At 57.0% G+C, this 15,105-nt stretch overlaps 2 protein-coding genes and 1 non-coding gene across 6 annotated transcripts in view; 1 reads left to right on the top strand and 2 right to left on the bottom strand.

The window, feature by feature from the left end:
- The window catches only part of COLGALT1 (collagen beta(1-O)galactosyltransferase 1), a 22,477-nt gene extending 19,045 nt beyond the window's left edge, over positions 1-3,432 (top strand). The window contains exons 10-12 of the mRNA XM_077777005.1: positions 167-294; positions 1,290-1,496; positions 1,680-3,432. Of these exons, the coding sequence (XP_077633131.1) occupies positions 167-294; positions 1,290-1,496; positions 1,680-1,947 (603 nt within the window). The 3' untranslated portion in view covers positions 1,948-3,432. The remainder of the gene's footprint in view (positions 1-166; positions 295-1,289; positions 1,497-1,679) is intronic.
- Positions 3,433-5,019: 1,587 nt separating this feature from the next.
- On the bottom strand, positions 5,020-5,124 carry LOC144242451 (U6 spliceosomal RNA). Its single transcript, XR_013338346.1, has one exon. It is a non-coding gene; the product is annotated as a U6 spliceosomal RNA (small nuclear RNA).
- A 6,726-nt stretch (positions 5,125-11,850) lies between these two features.
- UNC13A (unc-13 homolog A) overlaps positions 11,851-15,105 on the bottom strand; it is a 58,216-nt gene continuing 54,961 nt past the window's right edge. For all 4 annotated transcript variants that reach the window (XM_077777041.1, XM_077777042.1, XM_077777039.1 and 1 more), the window contains 3 exons: positions 14,777-14,869; positions 13,695-13,854; positions 11,851-12,151 (listed from right to left, as the gene is read on the bottom strand). In XM_077777041.1, coding sequence (XP_077633167.1) covers positions 11,851-12,151; positions 13,695-13,854; positions 14,777-14,869 — 554 coding nt within the window. The remainder of the gene's footprint in view (positions 12,152-13,694; positions 13,855-14,776; positions 14,870-15,105) is intronic.

Genomic DNA, 15,105 nt, shown 5'->3' on the forward strand with positions numbered 1-15,105 from the left:
CCCAATACGTGGGGAGGTGACAGCCAGCCAGGAGGTCAGTCCAAAAGACGGTGACGAAGGTCTGTTTGCCTGTCTCCTGCTGCCCCAGGGCCCTTGGGCAGAGCTGACCTCAGGGTCGGGCCTGGCCTTGGTCTTTGTGTCACGAGGGCAGGGCGTCCTTCCTCAGGTAGTGGACCGCGGGCTGCGGAAGTCGCTTGTGTTCGAGGATGACCTGCGCTTTGAGATCTTCTTCAAGAGACGCCTGCTGAACCTCATGCGGGACGTGGAGCGGGAGCGTCTGGACTGGGACCTCATGTGAGTGGGGGCAGGGCTGCTGGCCGGGGCTGGGGCCATTTGGGGAGGGGTGGAGCCGGGGCCTGGAGCTCGGAAGGGTGGCCTAGAGCCTGTGGCTCTGAGTTAATAGGCTGAGCCAGCTCTTGCGGGTATGGCGGAGGAGGCCCGGGGTCCCTGGATCTGAGANGGGGGCGGGGCCGGGGCGGGTTGGGGGCGGGGAATAGGATCCGGAAGCTAGGGCTGACGGCCTGGGAGGAGGACCTGGAAATCTAGGCGCCTGGCCTGTGGGGAGGGGCCTCGGTCAGGGCTTGGAGGCTTGCTGGGGCTCGTAGGGGGTGTGGTGTGGCTAAGATGTGACCTGGAAGCCTGTGCCAGCCTGGGGTGGGTGTGGCCAGGGCTTGGCGGTGTTCCCGGAAGCTGGGGACCTGGCTGCTTGTAGGGCATAGCCAGGGACCAGGGGCCTTAGAACAGCACTAGGTGGGGTGTGGCCAGCATATTTCTGGAGCAGTCCTTCGGAATCTCCTCTAGATCAGTTGGATCCACCTCCCTGCCTCTGTCCTTTCTTCCCTCCCTCCCTCCTTCCCTGCCGGTCCTAGGCCCCAGACTGTGGACCATGATGCCCGTTCGTCCCTGACTACTCACCACATTCCCGCACCTTGCCCAGCTGCCCCACAGCCTTGTGAACTCAGCGGCCTCCCGCCTGGCCCCACTCCTTCCCGTGGTTCAGCCTCAGAGAGGTCCAGGGCATCCTTCCCTTCCCAGCTCCGAATCCTTCCATGGCTCCCCAGTGCCCTTGGGAAAAAAACAAACAAAACCCAGTCTCCTCCCTGCACGCCTCAGCCCCTGAGGTCCTCGCTGGCCCGGCCACACCAACCTCCTCATCGTTCCCCAGTCACCCCAAGCCCGCTGTCACCCCCGGGCCTGACGGGGGCTCGCTAGATCTCTGATTTGCTCGGTTAGCCTTCCCCGGCCGGCGGGAAGAAGGTAGGTGATGGGGCCCTAACTCTGCACCCCAGCTACGTGGGCCGGAAGCGGATGCAGGTGGGGCACCCGGAGAAGGCGGTGCCCCGGGTGAGGAACCTGGTGGAGGCCGATTACTCCTACTGGACGCTGGCCTACGTGATCTCCCTGCAAGGCGCCCGCAAGCTGCTGGCGGCCCAGCCGCTCTCCAAGATGCTGCCTGTCGATGAGTTCCTGCCCGTCATGTTTGACAAGCACCCAGTGTGAGAGGGGGTGCGGGGCGCACGTGGGGCCGGGCTCTTGCTGTGTGTCTGTCCCGGGTGGGTGGGCGTGGGGCTGGCGGACCCCAGGGACGGGTCTTGTCCTCTTCCCGCTTCTTCCTCTGCGCTCTCCTCGCCGCTTCCGTCTCCCAACCCACCGCTGCCTCTCCCCTCGCCGCCCCCCAGGTCCGAGTACAAGGCCCACTTCTCGCCCCGCAACCTGCGCGCCTTCTCGGTGGAGCCCCTGCTCATCTACCCCACGCACTACACGGGGGATGACGGGTACGTGAGCGACACAGAGACCTCGGTCGTGTGGAACAACGAACACGTCAAGACCGACTGGGACCGCGCCAAATCCCAGAAGATGCGGGAGCAGCAAGCCCTGAGCCGCGAGGCCAAGAACTCCGACGTGCTGCAGTCTCCACTGGACAGCGCCGCCCGCGATGAGCTCTGAGGGGTCGCGGCCCGAGCAGCAAAGCAGGCGTCGCTGGCCCGGCTTCCTTGTGCGGGCCGGGGACAGAAGGGCCCCCTGCGGACCCCAGGCAGGCCGCAGAGGGCTCTCCACGCAAAGTGGCTTCCAGCCAGCTCTGGCTCAGCAATCACGTGCACGCAGGCAGCTTTAATGGAGTGCCTACTGTATGCCGGGACCAGGGCCTAGAATGGGGGACCGGATGGGAACGAGACATGGTTCAGACCTTCAGGTGCCAAACACAGAAGCGCTCGCCAAGTACCAGGCTTCTGTGTTAACGGCAGTGAGCGAGGCATCGTTATTCCCTAGGCCGGTGCCGGTGACTGAGTCAGTCATCAAGCTTTTATTGACAGCCCCCCCCCGCCCACTGCCCCAAGAATCAGCACTAGCGATACACAGTCATTGTTCTGATTCATTTAAGTATTTATTGAATGCCTACTATGTGTTGGGCACCAACCGTTCTAGGCTCTGAGAATATTGAGATGCACAAGACCCTTTCATTCATTTCTTTGAACAACATATCAAGCACCCACTATGTGCCTGGTACTTGTGACACAAAGACAATTTCTTACAGACTCAGAGCATTTATCGAGTGCCTGCTGTGTGCTGGGAACACTGAGCTTGGTGCTGGAGATGAAGAGAAACAAGGTGCTTTGCATTTTTCCATTGGTTTCTTCCCTACCCATCTAAAGAGCACCTACTGTGTGTACCCATGTAAAGAGTACCTGCTGTGTGCTGGGCATTAGTGGTACAGTATAACACTCGCCAGGTGGGCACTGGATCACCTCTGTGTGTGCCAGGCCACATGCCAAGTGCTGGGCCACCGAGATGAACAAGATGAGTCTTTTATTTCTTCATGCAGCAGGCATTTATTGAACGCCTACTGTGTACCAGACCTCATAGACTCCCAGTGGGACTGGAGAATGATTGGCTGAGTTTGATCCCTGTCCACCCCCACCCTCCCACCCCAGTCACCCAAGCTTGTGCAGACAAAATCCCACTCCCCCACCTGGGAGGGAGGGTGGCTCTTCCCTCACCGGCGGCAGCCGTGGGTCCCAGTGACCACATGGCCGCACGCAAGCTCCCCTGGACCTAGCCCCCCTGGAGGGGGCAAGGGATGAAGATGGGGGCTGGGTCTCCCGTGCTCACCCGTGCTTCTGTTTTGACCCCTCCCCCTGTTGGCTTGGCCTCCCTGGTCTGCAGCTCACGTGGGCCCTGCCTGCTCAGCGGTGTTCTTGTGTTCAAGCCTTCGGTGGGACTGTGTGTGGGAGGGGCCTGGGGGGGGTCCCCGCCTGAGGCCTGGGCAGGACGTTCCCCGGCACGGGCTGGGGGCCCTGCTCTGCCTTCCGCCTGGGACGAATGTCAGAGTCAGCAGTGCTTTGCTCTCTTCAGGATGAACTGCTCGCTGGGTCAGGTCCCGGATAACCTGCTTATTTTTTTATTAAATGTCCCTGGTTGGTTTTCACATAATTCTGTGTTCATTTCTTGGTCCACTGCTCCGCTTCCCACAAGCACGCGCTCACACTCCGCACCCCCGCTGCTGGCCGGTGCTGGAGGAAACCAGGCGCTGGAGAGAAGCCCACTGGTGGAGTGAGTGTGGGGTGGGGGGTAGTGAGAGCCCCAGAAACCTCGCTGAGATGGCCCAGGGACAGCTGGCCACACGCACCGCATCCAGGGGGCTCAGCAGGATTGCCGCGATGACAGATTGGGGAGAGAGGCTGTCGTGTTTTGGGGTCTCTGGAAAACAGGCTCCCAAGATGAGGGGTTGAGTGGGGATGGGAGACTCCAAGAGAAGGGCTGCCAGCGAGCACTAGACTCTGGGCAGCTGGGGACCACAGGGGACAGCATCAGAGTGGCCCCACCCCAGGGACGATGGGGGTGGGGCGTTTATCCTCACCCAGCGGCCTTTGGATCTTCTTGGTCAAATACTTAAAGGTTCTCAAAATTCTCAAGCCCTTGGAATGTGTAGGTACCTACCCAGGCCTTTTACAAGATAATGCAGGTGGTGCGTGATCCTTGCGGAAGAATTAGAACATAAGCGCGATAAGATTGCACCCAGTTTTTTCAGCCATTTTCTTTGTTATTATTTTGGGAGAGAGAGAACGCAGGCGAGCGGGGGAAGGGCAGAGAGAGGGAGGGAGAGAGAATCTCAAGTGGGCCTGCACACTGTCAGCGCAGAACCCGATGAGGGGCTCGACCTCCCGCACTGTAAGATCATAACTGGAGCCAAAATCAAGAGGTGGAGGCCCAACCGACTGAGCCCCCCGGGCGCCCCTCAGCAATTTTCTTTTGAAATTTAACAACATATTATGGACGCTGTAATCAGTGCAGACGTCCATCAGTTCTTTTCTGGGGCGTCACATGCAAAGTTCCGTGATGTGACAGACCATCATTCACTTGGCCGTTCCAACCACAGAGCGTCACAACCCGATGGTGAGCAGGACACGTCTTTCCCGGGAGTCCTTACCGCAGTTGGGTGAGTTGATACAGGCGAAAACGCTGGAGTAGTGGGTGAGCATGTCTACTTTTGTGGCTGCCATAGTTATTCTTGTTAAGTCCTGAGTGTTCATCGTGTGTTTACAGGGTGGGGTGATGCGAGTTTATTAACTAATCCCGTCTCATAGAGACCACTGGAGTCATTTCTCGCATGTGCCAGTTACATGGGATGTTTTGAAATCTTACTATAACCCAGTGGGTCTCAAATGGGGTGTTTTTGTTCCTTGGGGACATTTGGTGATGTCTGGGGATGCCTCTGGGGATGGAGGGTGTACTGGCCTCTGGTGGGTAGAAGCCAGGGATGCCACCAAATGTCCTATGATGCACAGGGCAGCGCCACGAGAAAGATTGATTTGGCCCTAATAGTCCACAGCGCTGTGGTTGAAAATCCTGCACCAATTCCGTTCAGCCTCTTGGGGACATGTGTCTCTTGAAAGGTCTTTTTTTGTGGCATGAAGTTTCCTTTGTTTTTCCATCCCTCTTGCAAGGACCCTTGTGATTACCTTTAGGGCCCACCTGGATAACCCAGGAGAATCTCCCACCATCTCAAGATCTTTAATTACAGCTACAATGTTCCTTTTGCCATTTACACGCATCCCTGTGCAGGGGCCATGCTAAACTTCTCTGTATCGTTCCAATCTTAGGATACGTGCTGCCACAGAGAACGCTCCTTTTGCCACTTAGAGTAACATTCACACGTTCTGGGCAATAGAATGTGGGTATCTTTGGGGGAGGACACTGTTTAGTCCTCCACATTCACCCGTTAGCGTGCTGTGATTGTGGCTGGGTCGGTGGATGTATCATAACATATCGGGTATCATAATGCAGCATATCAGTCGGGATTAAGGGTGGGAAACAGAAACTAAGAGGTCTTCTGGGTTTGTTTGTTTGTTTTTTTTAAGTCCACTGTATGCTCAACGTGGGGCTTGAACTCATGACCCCGAGATCAAGAGTCCCATGCTCTACTGACTGAGCCAGCCAGGTGCCCCGAAATACCAGTTGAGGTCTTTTAACAGAAGGGGTTTCATACAGGAAACTCTGCTGCTGTAGCATGAAAGCAGCCACAGACTGAGCTGCATGAGTGAATGGCCGTATGCCAATAAAACTTTATTTACAAAAACAGGCAGTGGGCCGGATGTGGTCCAGGGGGCAGAGTTTGCTAACTCTTGGTGCAGAGGACCAAGACCAGGACTGGTCCACAGGAATGATCCTGTAGAACTGGCTCCCCACCGGAACCGAAGCTCCCCAGAATCAAGGCAGAGAGTCAGGTGGCCCTTGAAACCTCTGACGTTGGGCACACACCCTGTATCTGTGATCCAGAAATAGAATGCCACCCAGACGCCCCCACAACTGCTTTTCAACGCCCACCAAGCCTGTCACGGGACAAGGGAATGCAGATTCTGGAACATCTGAAATGTTCTGGAACATCTGTGTCCATGTCCGGAAGCTGGTAGAGTGAAGGGGAAGCAAAACCCAAGGCAGCCCCAGTCTCTTGTGCCTTCCCGACTCCTGCAGGCACCTGCATCCGTGAACCTGAGCTCATGCGCAGCTGCAGTAAAGTCCCTGAGCGTCGCTACAGCTTTGCAGCCTCTGCCTGGAAAGGGGTTGGATCGGGGCGGGCTCTGAGGTCAACCTGCCACTTCCTCCTCGTTTCTCGCTGCACGTTATGGCGATGGTAAGAACGACTGTGTAATTGTAGGGTGCCTAATCATGGAACCTATTATATGTAATTGCAGGATTAGGAACAGAGTAATTATCCTGCAATGTAATAAATTATGTAATGAAATGTAATCTTACATAGATCATGAATCACATAATTGGGTTACACCCTCCAGGAAGCGGGTTATCTTTTTAATGTGTTTGTTTTTTTTAATTTCTAGGAGAGAGAGAGAGAGAGAGAGAGAGAGAGACAGCGTGAGCAGGGGAGGGTCAGAGAGAGAGGGAGTCACAGACTCTGAAACAGGCTCCAGGCTCTGAGCTGGCAGTCAGCACAGAGCCCGACGCGGGGCTCGAACCCACGAACCGCGAGATCATGACCTAAGCGAAAGTCGGACGCTTAACCGACTAAGTCACCCAGGCGAAGCGGGTTATCTTAACATTCCCTGGATGGTCCTGCCAGGCTAACCGGTGGTGTGGTGAGGGGTGTGGGTAAATGGGGGTGGGATTAGGGTAGATTAAGGGGGACATGGGGGAAGAGCAGGAGCACAGGGTGAGGTTGGGGCTGCGCTTCAGGTGACAGTGGTGGGTGGGGTCAGCACCGGGGTGGTTGCTGCAGTTTAGCCTAAGGTTAGGAGAGGTGGGCAGAAGCAGGAGGGGAGGTTGGGTAATGGATTAATCAGGTCAGAGGATGGCAAACCATCTGCCCAGCCACCTGTTTTTCTTTTTAGTTTTTAAAATTGAGGGGCACCTGGGTGGCTCAGTTGGTTAAGCATTGGACTTTGGCTCAGGTCATGATCTCGTGGTCCGTGAGTTCAAGCCCCACATCGGGCTCTGGGCTGACAGCTCAGAGCCTGGAGCCTGCTTCGGATTCTGTGTCTCCCTCTCTCTCTGCCCCTCCCCTGCTCACGCTCTGTCTCCCTCTCTCTCAAACATAAATAAAGATTAAAACAACAACAACAACAGACAACAGACAGGGCTGTACGTTGAAAATGAGTGTGTCCCAACTTGCTTGAGCCTAGTGACAACCGCCCAATGAATGTCCTCGGTCCAGATCCCGGCTCTCCCTTCTCTGCAATATCTTAAGCTGCGTCCGTGGGTGGGAAGTGTGTTCACAACAGCGTCTGTGTGTATCAAGTGCTACGTGAGCGTTTTTGGTTTTTGGTTTTTTGCCAATATGGGCGTGAAAGGGAGCCACTGCACGTCTGAAGCATTTTGTTTTTTCTATTTTTTTAATGTCTGCTGTTAATAAAATATTTTTACAGAGACCAAAAAGTCAGAATAGTGCAAAACATCTCAACACCATGCATTCATGACCACTTCTCGTTGGTTTTTAAACATTTGTTCCAAGTCACATATTTACAGAGAAATGGGGGCATCCGTGCGGACGCCAGAGCAACGGGATGGAATTAAAACAAACAAACGGACAAACGGCATTTTGATTTCACATTTGCAATCACATGCTAAGAGAAGGTGTGTGGAGGCGGAACCTCCCCGGACTGCATGGCCGGGTCTGGGGGGGGGGTGTCTCAGGGTGCCAGGGCCAGGGGTGAACTGTAAGTCCCCCTGGCCCTGTGGCCTGGGATGCACAGGGGACCCTCCGCCTGTGACCTGTATCTCCAGAGAGTCACTATGGTTAGGCAGGGGTTGGGGGATAGGGAGGTCTTAGTCGACACCGTCATCTTGATTTCTCTCTTAAAAAAAATAAATAAAAGGCAAAGAGAAAAGCAACATGTGTCAGCGAAGACGACTTTGGTCCTTGACAATTCTTAGGAAAGGGTGTCCAGGGGGCAGACGGTGTCGTGATGCGAACCAAACCCCCAGCGAGCTCCCCTCCCGCTCCACTGGGGCAGCAGAGTTTGGGGCGACTCCGGGCTGTCCCTGCTCCGCCCTGCCCCTCAGGGTCCCCATCTGCAAAATGAACAGCACACAGTGTGGGGGACAGAAAGGTCTCTGAGGTCCCAAAGATTTCTAGTTGGGTGTTAAGTTTTTTTGCATCTCTGATGGGGGCACGGTGAGGTGTCAGGCTCCGGGGCCTGAGAGGGACTGCGGGTCGCAGCTGGGCACCTGCTCATGTGGCCTAAATCCTCCCAGGTTGGCTGGGGGAGAGCCAGAGAGCACAGCGGGCTCCTCTTCCTTCTAGATCCTGGATTTCATTTTTTCCCCTCTGTTCCTGCATCTGCCCACCTCTGAGTCTCTCTCCATCTCAAGGTCTCTGTGTCCCACCGATTTCTTACCTCCCCCCGCTCTCTCCCCATCCTTCCCTCCTCTTCTTTGTGTCCTTACTCTGGGACACTGTCCCTCTCGTGGGCGAGGGGTGCGCCGGGAGAGGGGATGGGCTCTGTCCAAGACGTCCCTCAATGTTGCACTCCCCTTACCCTGCCAGGGGCCAGCCCCACTTCACCCTTCCCCTGACCCCTGGAAATCTAGGACCAGCCCCTGGCGTGACATGAGGTCCGAATATAACCCCTACACCCCACCAGGGCTCAGAACTTCAGGGACCCCAGGTGAGGTGGTGAGTGGCCTTGGGGAAGACCCTGCCCCTGTCTGAGCCTTATTCCAACACAGGGACGTCCTATTTCCAAAGGCTTCCAGCTGCCCAGACTCCTTTCCTTTCCTGTCTCGTCCTCTCTCCCCTGCGTGTCCTGAGACTCAGCCACAGTCTGGCTGGAACACCTTCCATGCGCCCAGGTCTATGTGGGAGGGGCAGGTTGGTGTGGACAGACATGGACAGACATGCACGCGGACCCTCCACCCCAAGACCATTCAACTACGCGTACCCTCCCTGTCGTCCCCGCACCCAGTCTGTGCTGGGTGAACTTGGGGGCTATCAAGAGGCCTCAGACCTCAGTCTGGGGGGAAAACAGAGCCTGTCGCAGACACCCCCCTAGCCAAGCCCCATGGCATCAGGGACAGAGGGTGGGGACAGGCGCTGGGGAAGTCCTGAGGAAGAGCAGGGCGGGTTTTCTACAGGAGAGGATATTTGTGATGAGTTTTAAGGGATAAATAGGAGTTCCTGGGGGGGAAGAAGAGGGAGGAAATTTCTAAAAGAGCTCTAGCCCGGGAGATGGAAAAAAATCATTCAACAAATACTTGACGCTCTTTCCATGTGCCTGGGCTGATGCTGGGAAACTTCACACACGCGCACGCACGCACACACACACACACACACACACACACACACACGCAGGCCTTGACCAGAGACTCCCAAGGACTCTTTTGGGAAATAAGTTGGCTCTCTCGGGCAGAAGCTCAGCTCCCCCCTTTCCTGCTGGTCACCCATAAATCCTGCAGGCTCCATCCAGGTCACGCTAAGTCCCCTTTGGCTGTTGCTGGTGTTCAATCCACCCCCCGATGGCCACAATTTAAGATCTGCCCCTCAGTCCATGTGACAGAGCTTCTCGGCTCCCCCCTTGCCACCTCCCAGCCTGCCCCTGGCCCCCACCCCTCCCCCACTGTCCTGCATGAGACCTTGCATCCTCACCTCTGGTTCAGAACCTTCAGTGAACCACACCTGCCGAGACTCGGGGGGCGTGCAGCACCTCCGGGTAGCGCAGGAAATGGTGCCACTTCTTCCAGATGTGTCCACGTGCCAGGAAGCCATCGCTATAAACACACAACTCCCAGTACCTAGGGTTTGCACATGGCCTCCTCAGAAATGCCAAACCCTTGGCCAGTGCACAGCGAGAACAACCATACCCAGTGGCCGTGGACTCATCGAAGGGGTGGGGTTTTTGTTTTTCCTTTTTACTGTATCTTCCAAAATCTTCCCAGGAATTAATTTCAATACCCTGAAAGCACTTTGTATCTCCCCCAAACTGCACGGGTCCGTTCTACCTGAGGTAGCCAGAGGGAGCTTTTGAAACCTGAAATCCAGACTGTCCTCAGCTTTAAAATCTCCCGGGGCTCCCCAATCTCTTCGGGTCAAATCGGAAGTCCTCAGAGTGGCATACAAGGCCCTGCCTGTATCTCTGCAGGTCTTCACGACATCAACACCTCCTCGCTGTTGTCTCCCTCACCAGCCACACTGACCTGGCTGTGCGTCAAGCCTGCCCACCTCAGCCTCGGCCCCTACTGTTCCCTCTGGCTGGGGCTCTCTCCTCTCCAACTGATGGTTTCCTCTCCTCAGCAAGCCTTCCCTCACTTTCCCGTCGGACCCAGCCCCCACTGCTCCACGAGCCCAGCTACTCCTCATCTCCTCCCTGTCTTAATTTCGTCTTAGTACTAGAGAATCCTGTACTTGGTCAATCTAGCAGGAAGAAAACAAATGGAACAGAAGCCCCCGTCTAACATGGAAAAACAGGTTCTGGGCAAAGACAAGCCATGACAAACTCCCCAAAGATTCCATCTCCAGGAGCTAAAGCGGGGAAACGACTCTGGCCAGACTACCCCACCAATGTGTGCTGGAGGCACAGCTCAGGCAGGCAGAGGCTCCCCACCCCCACCCCAGGGGTGTCCTGTGGCACGGTGCCTGAATGAATGACTGAGATTTTGGAGACTAAGCTCTGAACAGGTTTGTATATTCACACACACACACACACACACACACACATATATACACACACCTAGAGTTCCTGGTCTCTTTCTTGCCTGCCTGGAGAATTCTGGGCGAGGAAGAAGGGGTTGGGCGGTGGGGGGGGGGGTGTGCCTGGGTCCAGGGAATCCCAAATCCTCACTCTTTCTTGGCGGGAGACCGAGTTCTCAGGCAATCTCCCCATAGGGTCCCAGTGGAAAGGGCTGAGGGCTGGGGTTTTGCTTGGCAGCCAGACGTGGGAGGGTGCAGTGGGGGCCTTGGCCCAGAACCCCCATCCCTTGTAAGGATTGGGGGAGGTCCCCTGAAGATGGGGTTAGCAGCAATGGGGAGCTGTGTCGGGTCAACCGATTCCAGCCCACCCTTAGATGGGGCACATAGGCCAAAGGGAGTGAGGAGAAGGTGTGGCACTGGGACCTTTAACAACGTCTCAAGCAGCTCTCTGGGCCTCAGTCTTGCCATCTATTAAATGGGTGGGTTGAACTTTATGATATGAAGAGGGGGTATGTTGGGGGAAAAGGAGAGGCAAACCCCCATGGGGAAGTGGGGGCAACTCAGGTGCTTCAGAGCCGTCCATTTGGCCCCCAGGGTTTGGGCGCCCGAGGGCGCATGTGCTTTTGAAATTCCATCCTCCCCCTCCCTCCCTATTTATTTTTTGCACAAACACGAAAAGACACTCTGGTCCAACCTGGGCGCTTCAACCAGCATTCTCGTGCCTCCGACCCCTAGGCCACCCCAGGGGGCGCTCTAGGAAGCTCTGCCCCTTGCCCAGGGCCCGCCCCTCGAGGGAGCTGAGAGCTCCATACTTGGCAATTGGTCTTGGGCCCCAGGGTTTGGGGACCCATCTTATGGCTTTTCTAGGGGACAGGAGGCAGGGCCTCCCCTTACCAGAGCCCAGGACCTGGCCTCCTCCAGAGGGGGCAGGACTTCCTCCCATCCCAGCTCGAAGGATCCCCTAGGCGCTGGGGACTTGGCTTCTAGTAGGGGATGTGGCTTCTTCCTTCATGGCGCCCGAGGGCGTGGCTCCTCGAGGGGGCGGGGCGTCGTCCGTTCACAATTCCCTAGAGGTGCGAGCTAAGTCAAGGGCGCAGGCGCGGCCAGCCCTCTGCACAGAGCCCGGAGACTCGCCCTCTGGGAGGTCCCGGCGCACTGACACCGCCCCGCCCCGCGCGCAGGCGCAGTGCTGCCCGCCCGCGCGCCCCGCGCTAGGGCGCAGGCGCGGCCCCGCCCTCTTCCGCGGAGCGCGTGTCCGACTTGAGCTTGACGAACTCCTTGGCCACCTCGTCATTGCTGCGCTGTGACAGGATGCGCAGCACCGTGAGGCCCGTGTCGTCCATGTGGATGCGGCGGCCCAGCGGCAGCCAGCAGGCGGCGCTCCCGCGCTGGGCCAGCTCCCGCAGCTGCAGCACGGCCAGCCCCACCGTGCGGTCCTCGCGCGCGAAGCAGTAGTCCTTGACGCACACCTGCAGCTCGTAGCACTCCGGGCCCGCGTCTGCGCTCAGCGTGCTGCGGGGGGGGGCGGGGCGTGAGGCCAGCCCCGCCCGCCGGGCTACCCTCCTCCCCGGACTGCTGGCCCCGCCTCCGCGCCGGAGCTGGGCCACGCCCACACTTCCCGAGACACAGACACACACAGACACACACACACCCCTGCCCTCAAGTAGCATCTATGCCACGTCCCTCTCCCTCCTTCATCCCTTCTAAGCCCCCCCCCCATCTCCAACCCAGGATACCTACTTTCAGCCTAGGGCCAAACCACGTTGCCACCCAGGTGACACTTCGACAAGACACACTGGCTAGGCCCTGCTCCCACCCAGTGATATCTGCGCCCAAAGCGCCCACACCTTCGGCCGGCTGAGCTGCTGCTCGCCACCCTGCCCCCGACACCCGGCCCAGAAGCCCCTTTACCAGGCTCCCATCTGAGCCCCGGTTATCTCCTCGACGTGGCCCCTCCCCCATCCTCCCTAGCCCACCCCTTACCTCTAAGGAGCTCTCTCCATGCGACCTGCTCTCAAGCCCCACCCCGAGTGACCCGCCCCGCACTCCGGCACGTCTCCCCCTACCCGCGAGCTGCATCCCCGGTGATGCTGGGCTTCCGCCCCCAGGGGACCTGCCCCTGCGGGCTCTGCCCACGCCCCACACCGCTCCCTGGAAACACCCTCTCAGGCTGCACTCCTGGCCCTCAAGCACTACCAGCCACCCCGGGAGACATTTGCCCCCCATCCAGATCACTCTCCTGCTCCCAAGCACTGCATCCCACCGAGAGCCCTCTTCTTGTCCTTCAGGGGTCCCCCACCTCTCCCCGGCTCTGATGCTCCCTTACCCCTCTGTATTTCTGTCCCCCGGGAACACGCCCCCAACACTATCCAGCCCCAGGGAGGCTTACACCCAATCCAAATATCTGCCCATCCCGAGTAATACCCTGATCAGACTCCCCAGGTCATCTGCCCCTCCGGACCCTGGAGGCTTCTGACTAAGCTCATCCTTGCTCACCAGGAAGCCCCATCTGGATGCGACCCCGCCCCCACCCCCTTACCGGGCATCCCCGTGCCCCGGACCACAGTCCAGTCCGGTACCGCCATGCAGACTCCTCCAGACCTGCCCGGGCAGCCCTGACCAGGCTCACTGCTGACTCCAGGAGACCTGGCCCCATGGCCCTGAGACCCTCGCCCACACGCTCCTGGCCCCATCACGATTCCTCAGGGCGCTTCCCCAGACCTGAGTCTCCAACCCCGGATAGCACCCTGCCCGACACGCCCCCTCTGCTCAGACTTGCCTTCCTCTTCACAAGCCTTCACCAACATGTTCTCGCACATTCACTGCCTCCCCTGGGAACTGCCTGTCTCCCAAAGTGGTTACCCCCGTCCCCTCACCAATGTCACTCCTGCACTACGGGGTCTCCCTCCCCGGTGCCCTCACCTAGGACGTGACCCCTCTCATTCCTGCACCCAGATACCACTGGCCCACCAGACATCCCTCTTGCCTAGTGGACCCTGAGGTTCACCCAGCAGATGTCCCCTCCCCCTGCTCCCCAAATCATCCTTAGACTCACAACTGGAAGCTCTCGTTGTACTTGGGGGCCCAGCTGTTGTTCTTGGATTTGGTGGCGAACTTGCGTTTCTTGTCGCTGAGCTGGGGGCCAATGATGTTGACCTCGATGAAGGGCCGGAAAATGCCAGAAGTCTGCCACTTGAGGTCATTGGCAGCCACCACTGTTGGGGGGAGTAGAGGGTAAGACTGTCAGGGCCCCCCCTCGACGCAGCTATGGTTTTCAAAGCCTGAAAAGCTACCTTTCCCAGAATATTCCTATAGCTAAGTGTGGCCATATGACTAAGTTCCCGCCAATGAAATGTGAAAGGAAGTGATGTGTACAGCTTTCAGGTTGTGGCTTAAAAGGCGAGGAGAATGCCCTACACAATCTCCTTCTCCTAGCTGCGGGCTGGAGTGCTGGTGAGCGCAGAATCCTTTGGTACCTTATAGAGGGGGAAAGCATTAGGGATGAAAGTGCTACGAGATGGCTCAGGTCCCCAACACTATGAAGCTCCCACATTAGCTCTGGGCTGAATGTCCTTTCTCTGATTACCTCAGAGAAAATTACATTCTATTTTGCCTAAAATCTCTTTTTGATGTTTACTTTTGAGAGAGGAAGAGAGTGTGAGAGGGGAAGAGGCAGAGAGAGGGAGACACAGAATCCGGAGCAGATTCTAGGCTCTGAGCTGTCAGCACAGAGCATGATGCAGGGCTCGAACCCACGAACTGTGCGATCATGATCTGAGCTGAAGTTGGATGCTTAACCAGCTGAGCCACCCAGGGGCCCCTCATTCGATCTTGTTTAAACCACTGTTATATTAGGCCTTGGTTAAAACTGAGTCTATGTTTTAATTTTTAAAGAGCCAACAAAAAGAAGACATAGCTGAGAGATGGAGAAAGCAGGATTAAGTCCCATCACACTGTTTGCACCCCTGGATCCAGCCATGCCTGAAAGTGCTTTATTTCTGGAATTTTTTAGTTACAAAAAAAATTTTTTTTACATAAAAACTGATGTTCTTGATTAGGCTAGTTTGAGTGTGGTGTCTGTCAAAGGACCAGTGAGTCCTGGAGAGGGCACTCTCCCTCCCAACTCAGACCACTCACCTTTCACAGTGACCTTGTGTTCCCCGGTTCCCGGATGAGTGAAGAGCTCAACGTGGACTGAAACTTCACCCACAGGGTCTTCCACACCCGAGCCTGGGCGGGGGAGGGGAGGACGCTTGGCATGAGCCCCATTCTTCTCACTCACTCTAAGGGACCTGGACCACCCCCCACCCACCATGTGCTGGCGGCATCAGGTCATCAGCCCCAACAGGGTGGCACTGAGGGGGGGGGATGGGATGGCAAGTGATCTTGGGAGACCCAGAATGCTGGATTCTGCCCTTTCGCTGCCTTGCTGTATGATCTCAGGCAGATCTCTTAACTTCTCTGAG

This window comes from Crocuta crocuta, unplaced genomic scaffold, assembly GCF_008692635.1.
Source record: "Crocuta crocuta isolate KB4526 unplaced genomic scaffold, BGI_CrCroc_1.0 scaffold77, whole genome shotgun sequence".
Lineage (NCBI taxonomy): Eukaryota > Metazoa > Chordata > Mammalia > Carnivora > Hyaenidae > Crocuta > Crocuta crocuta.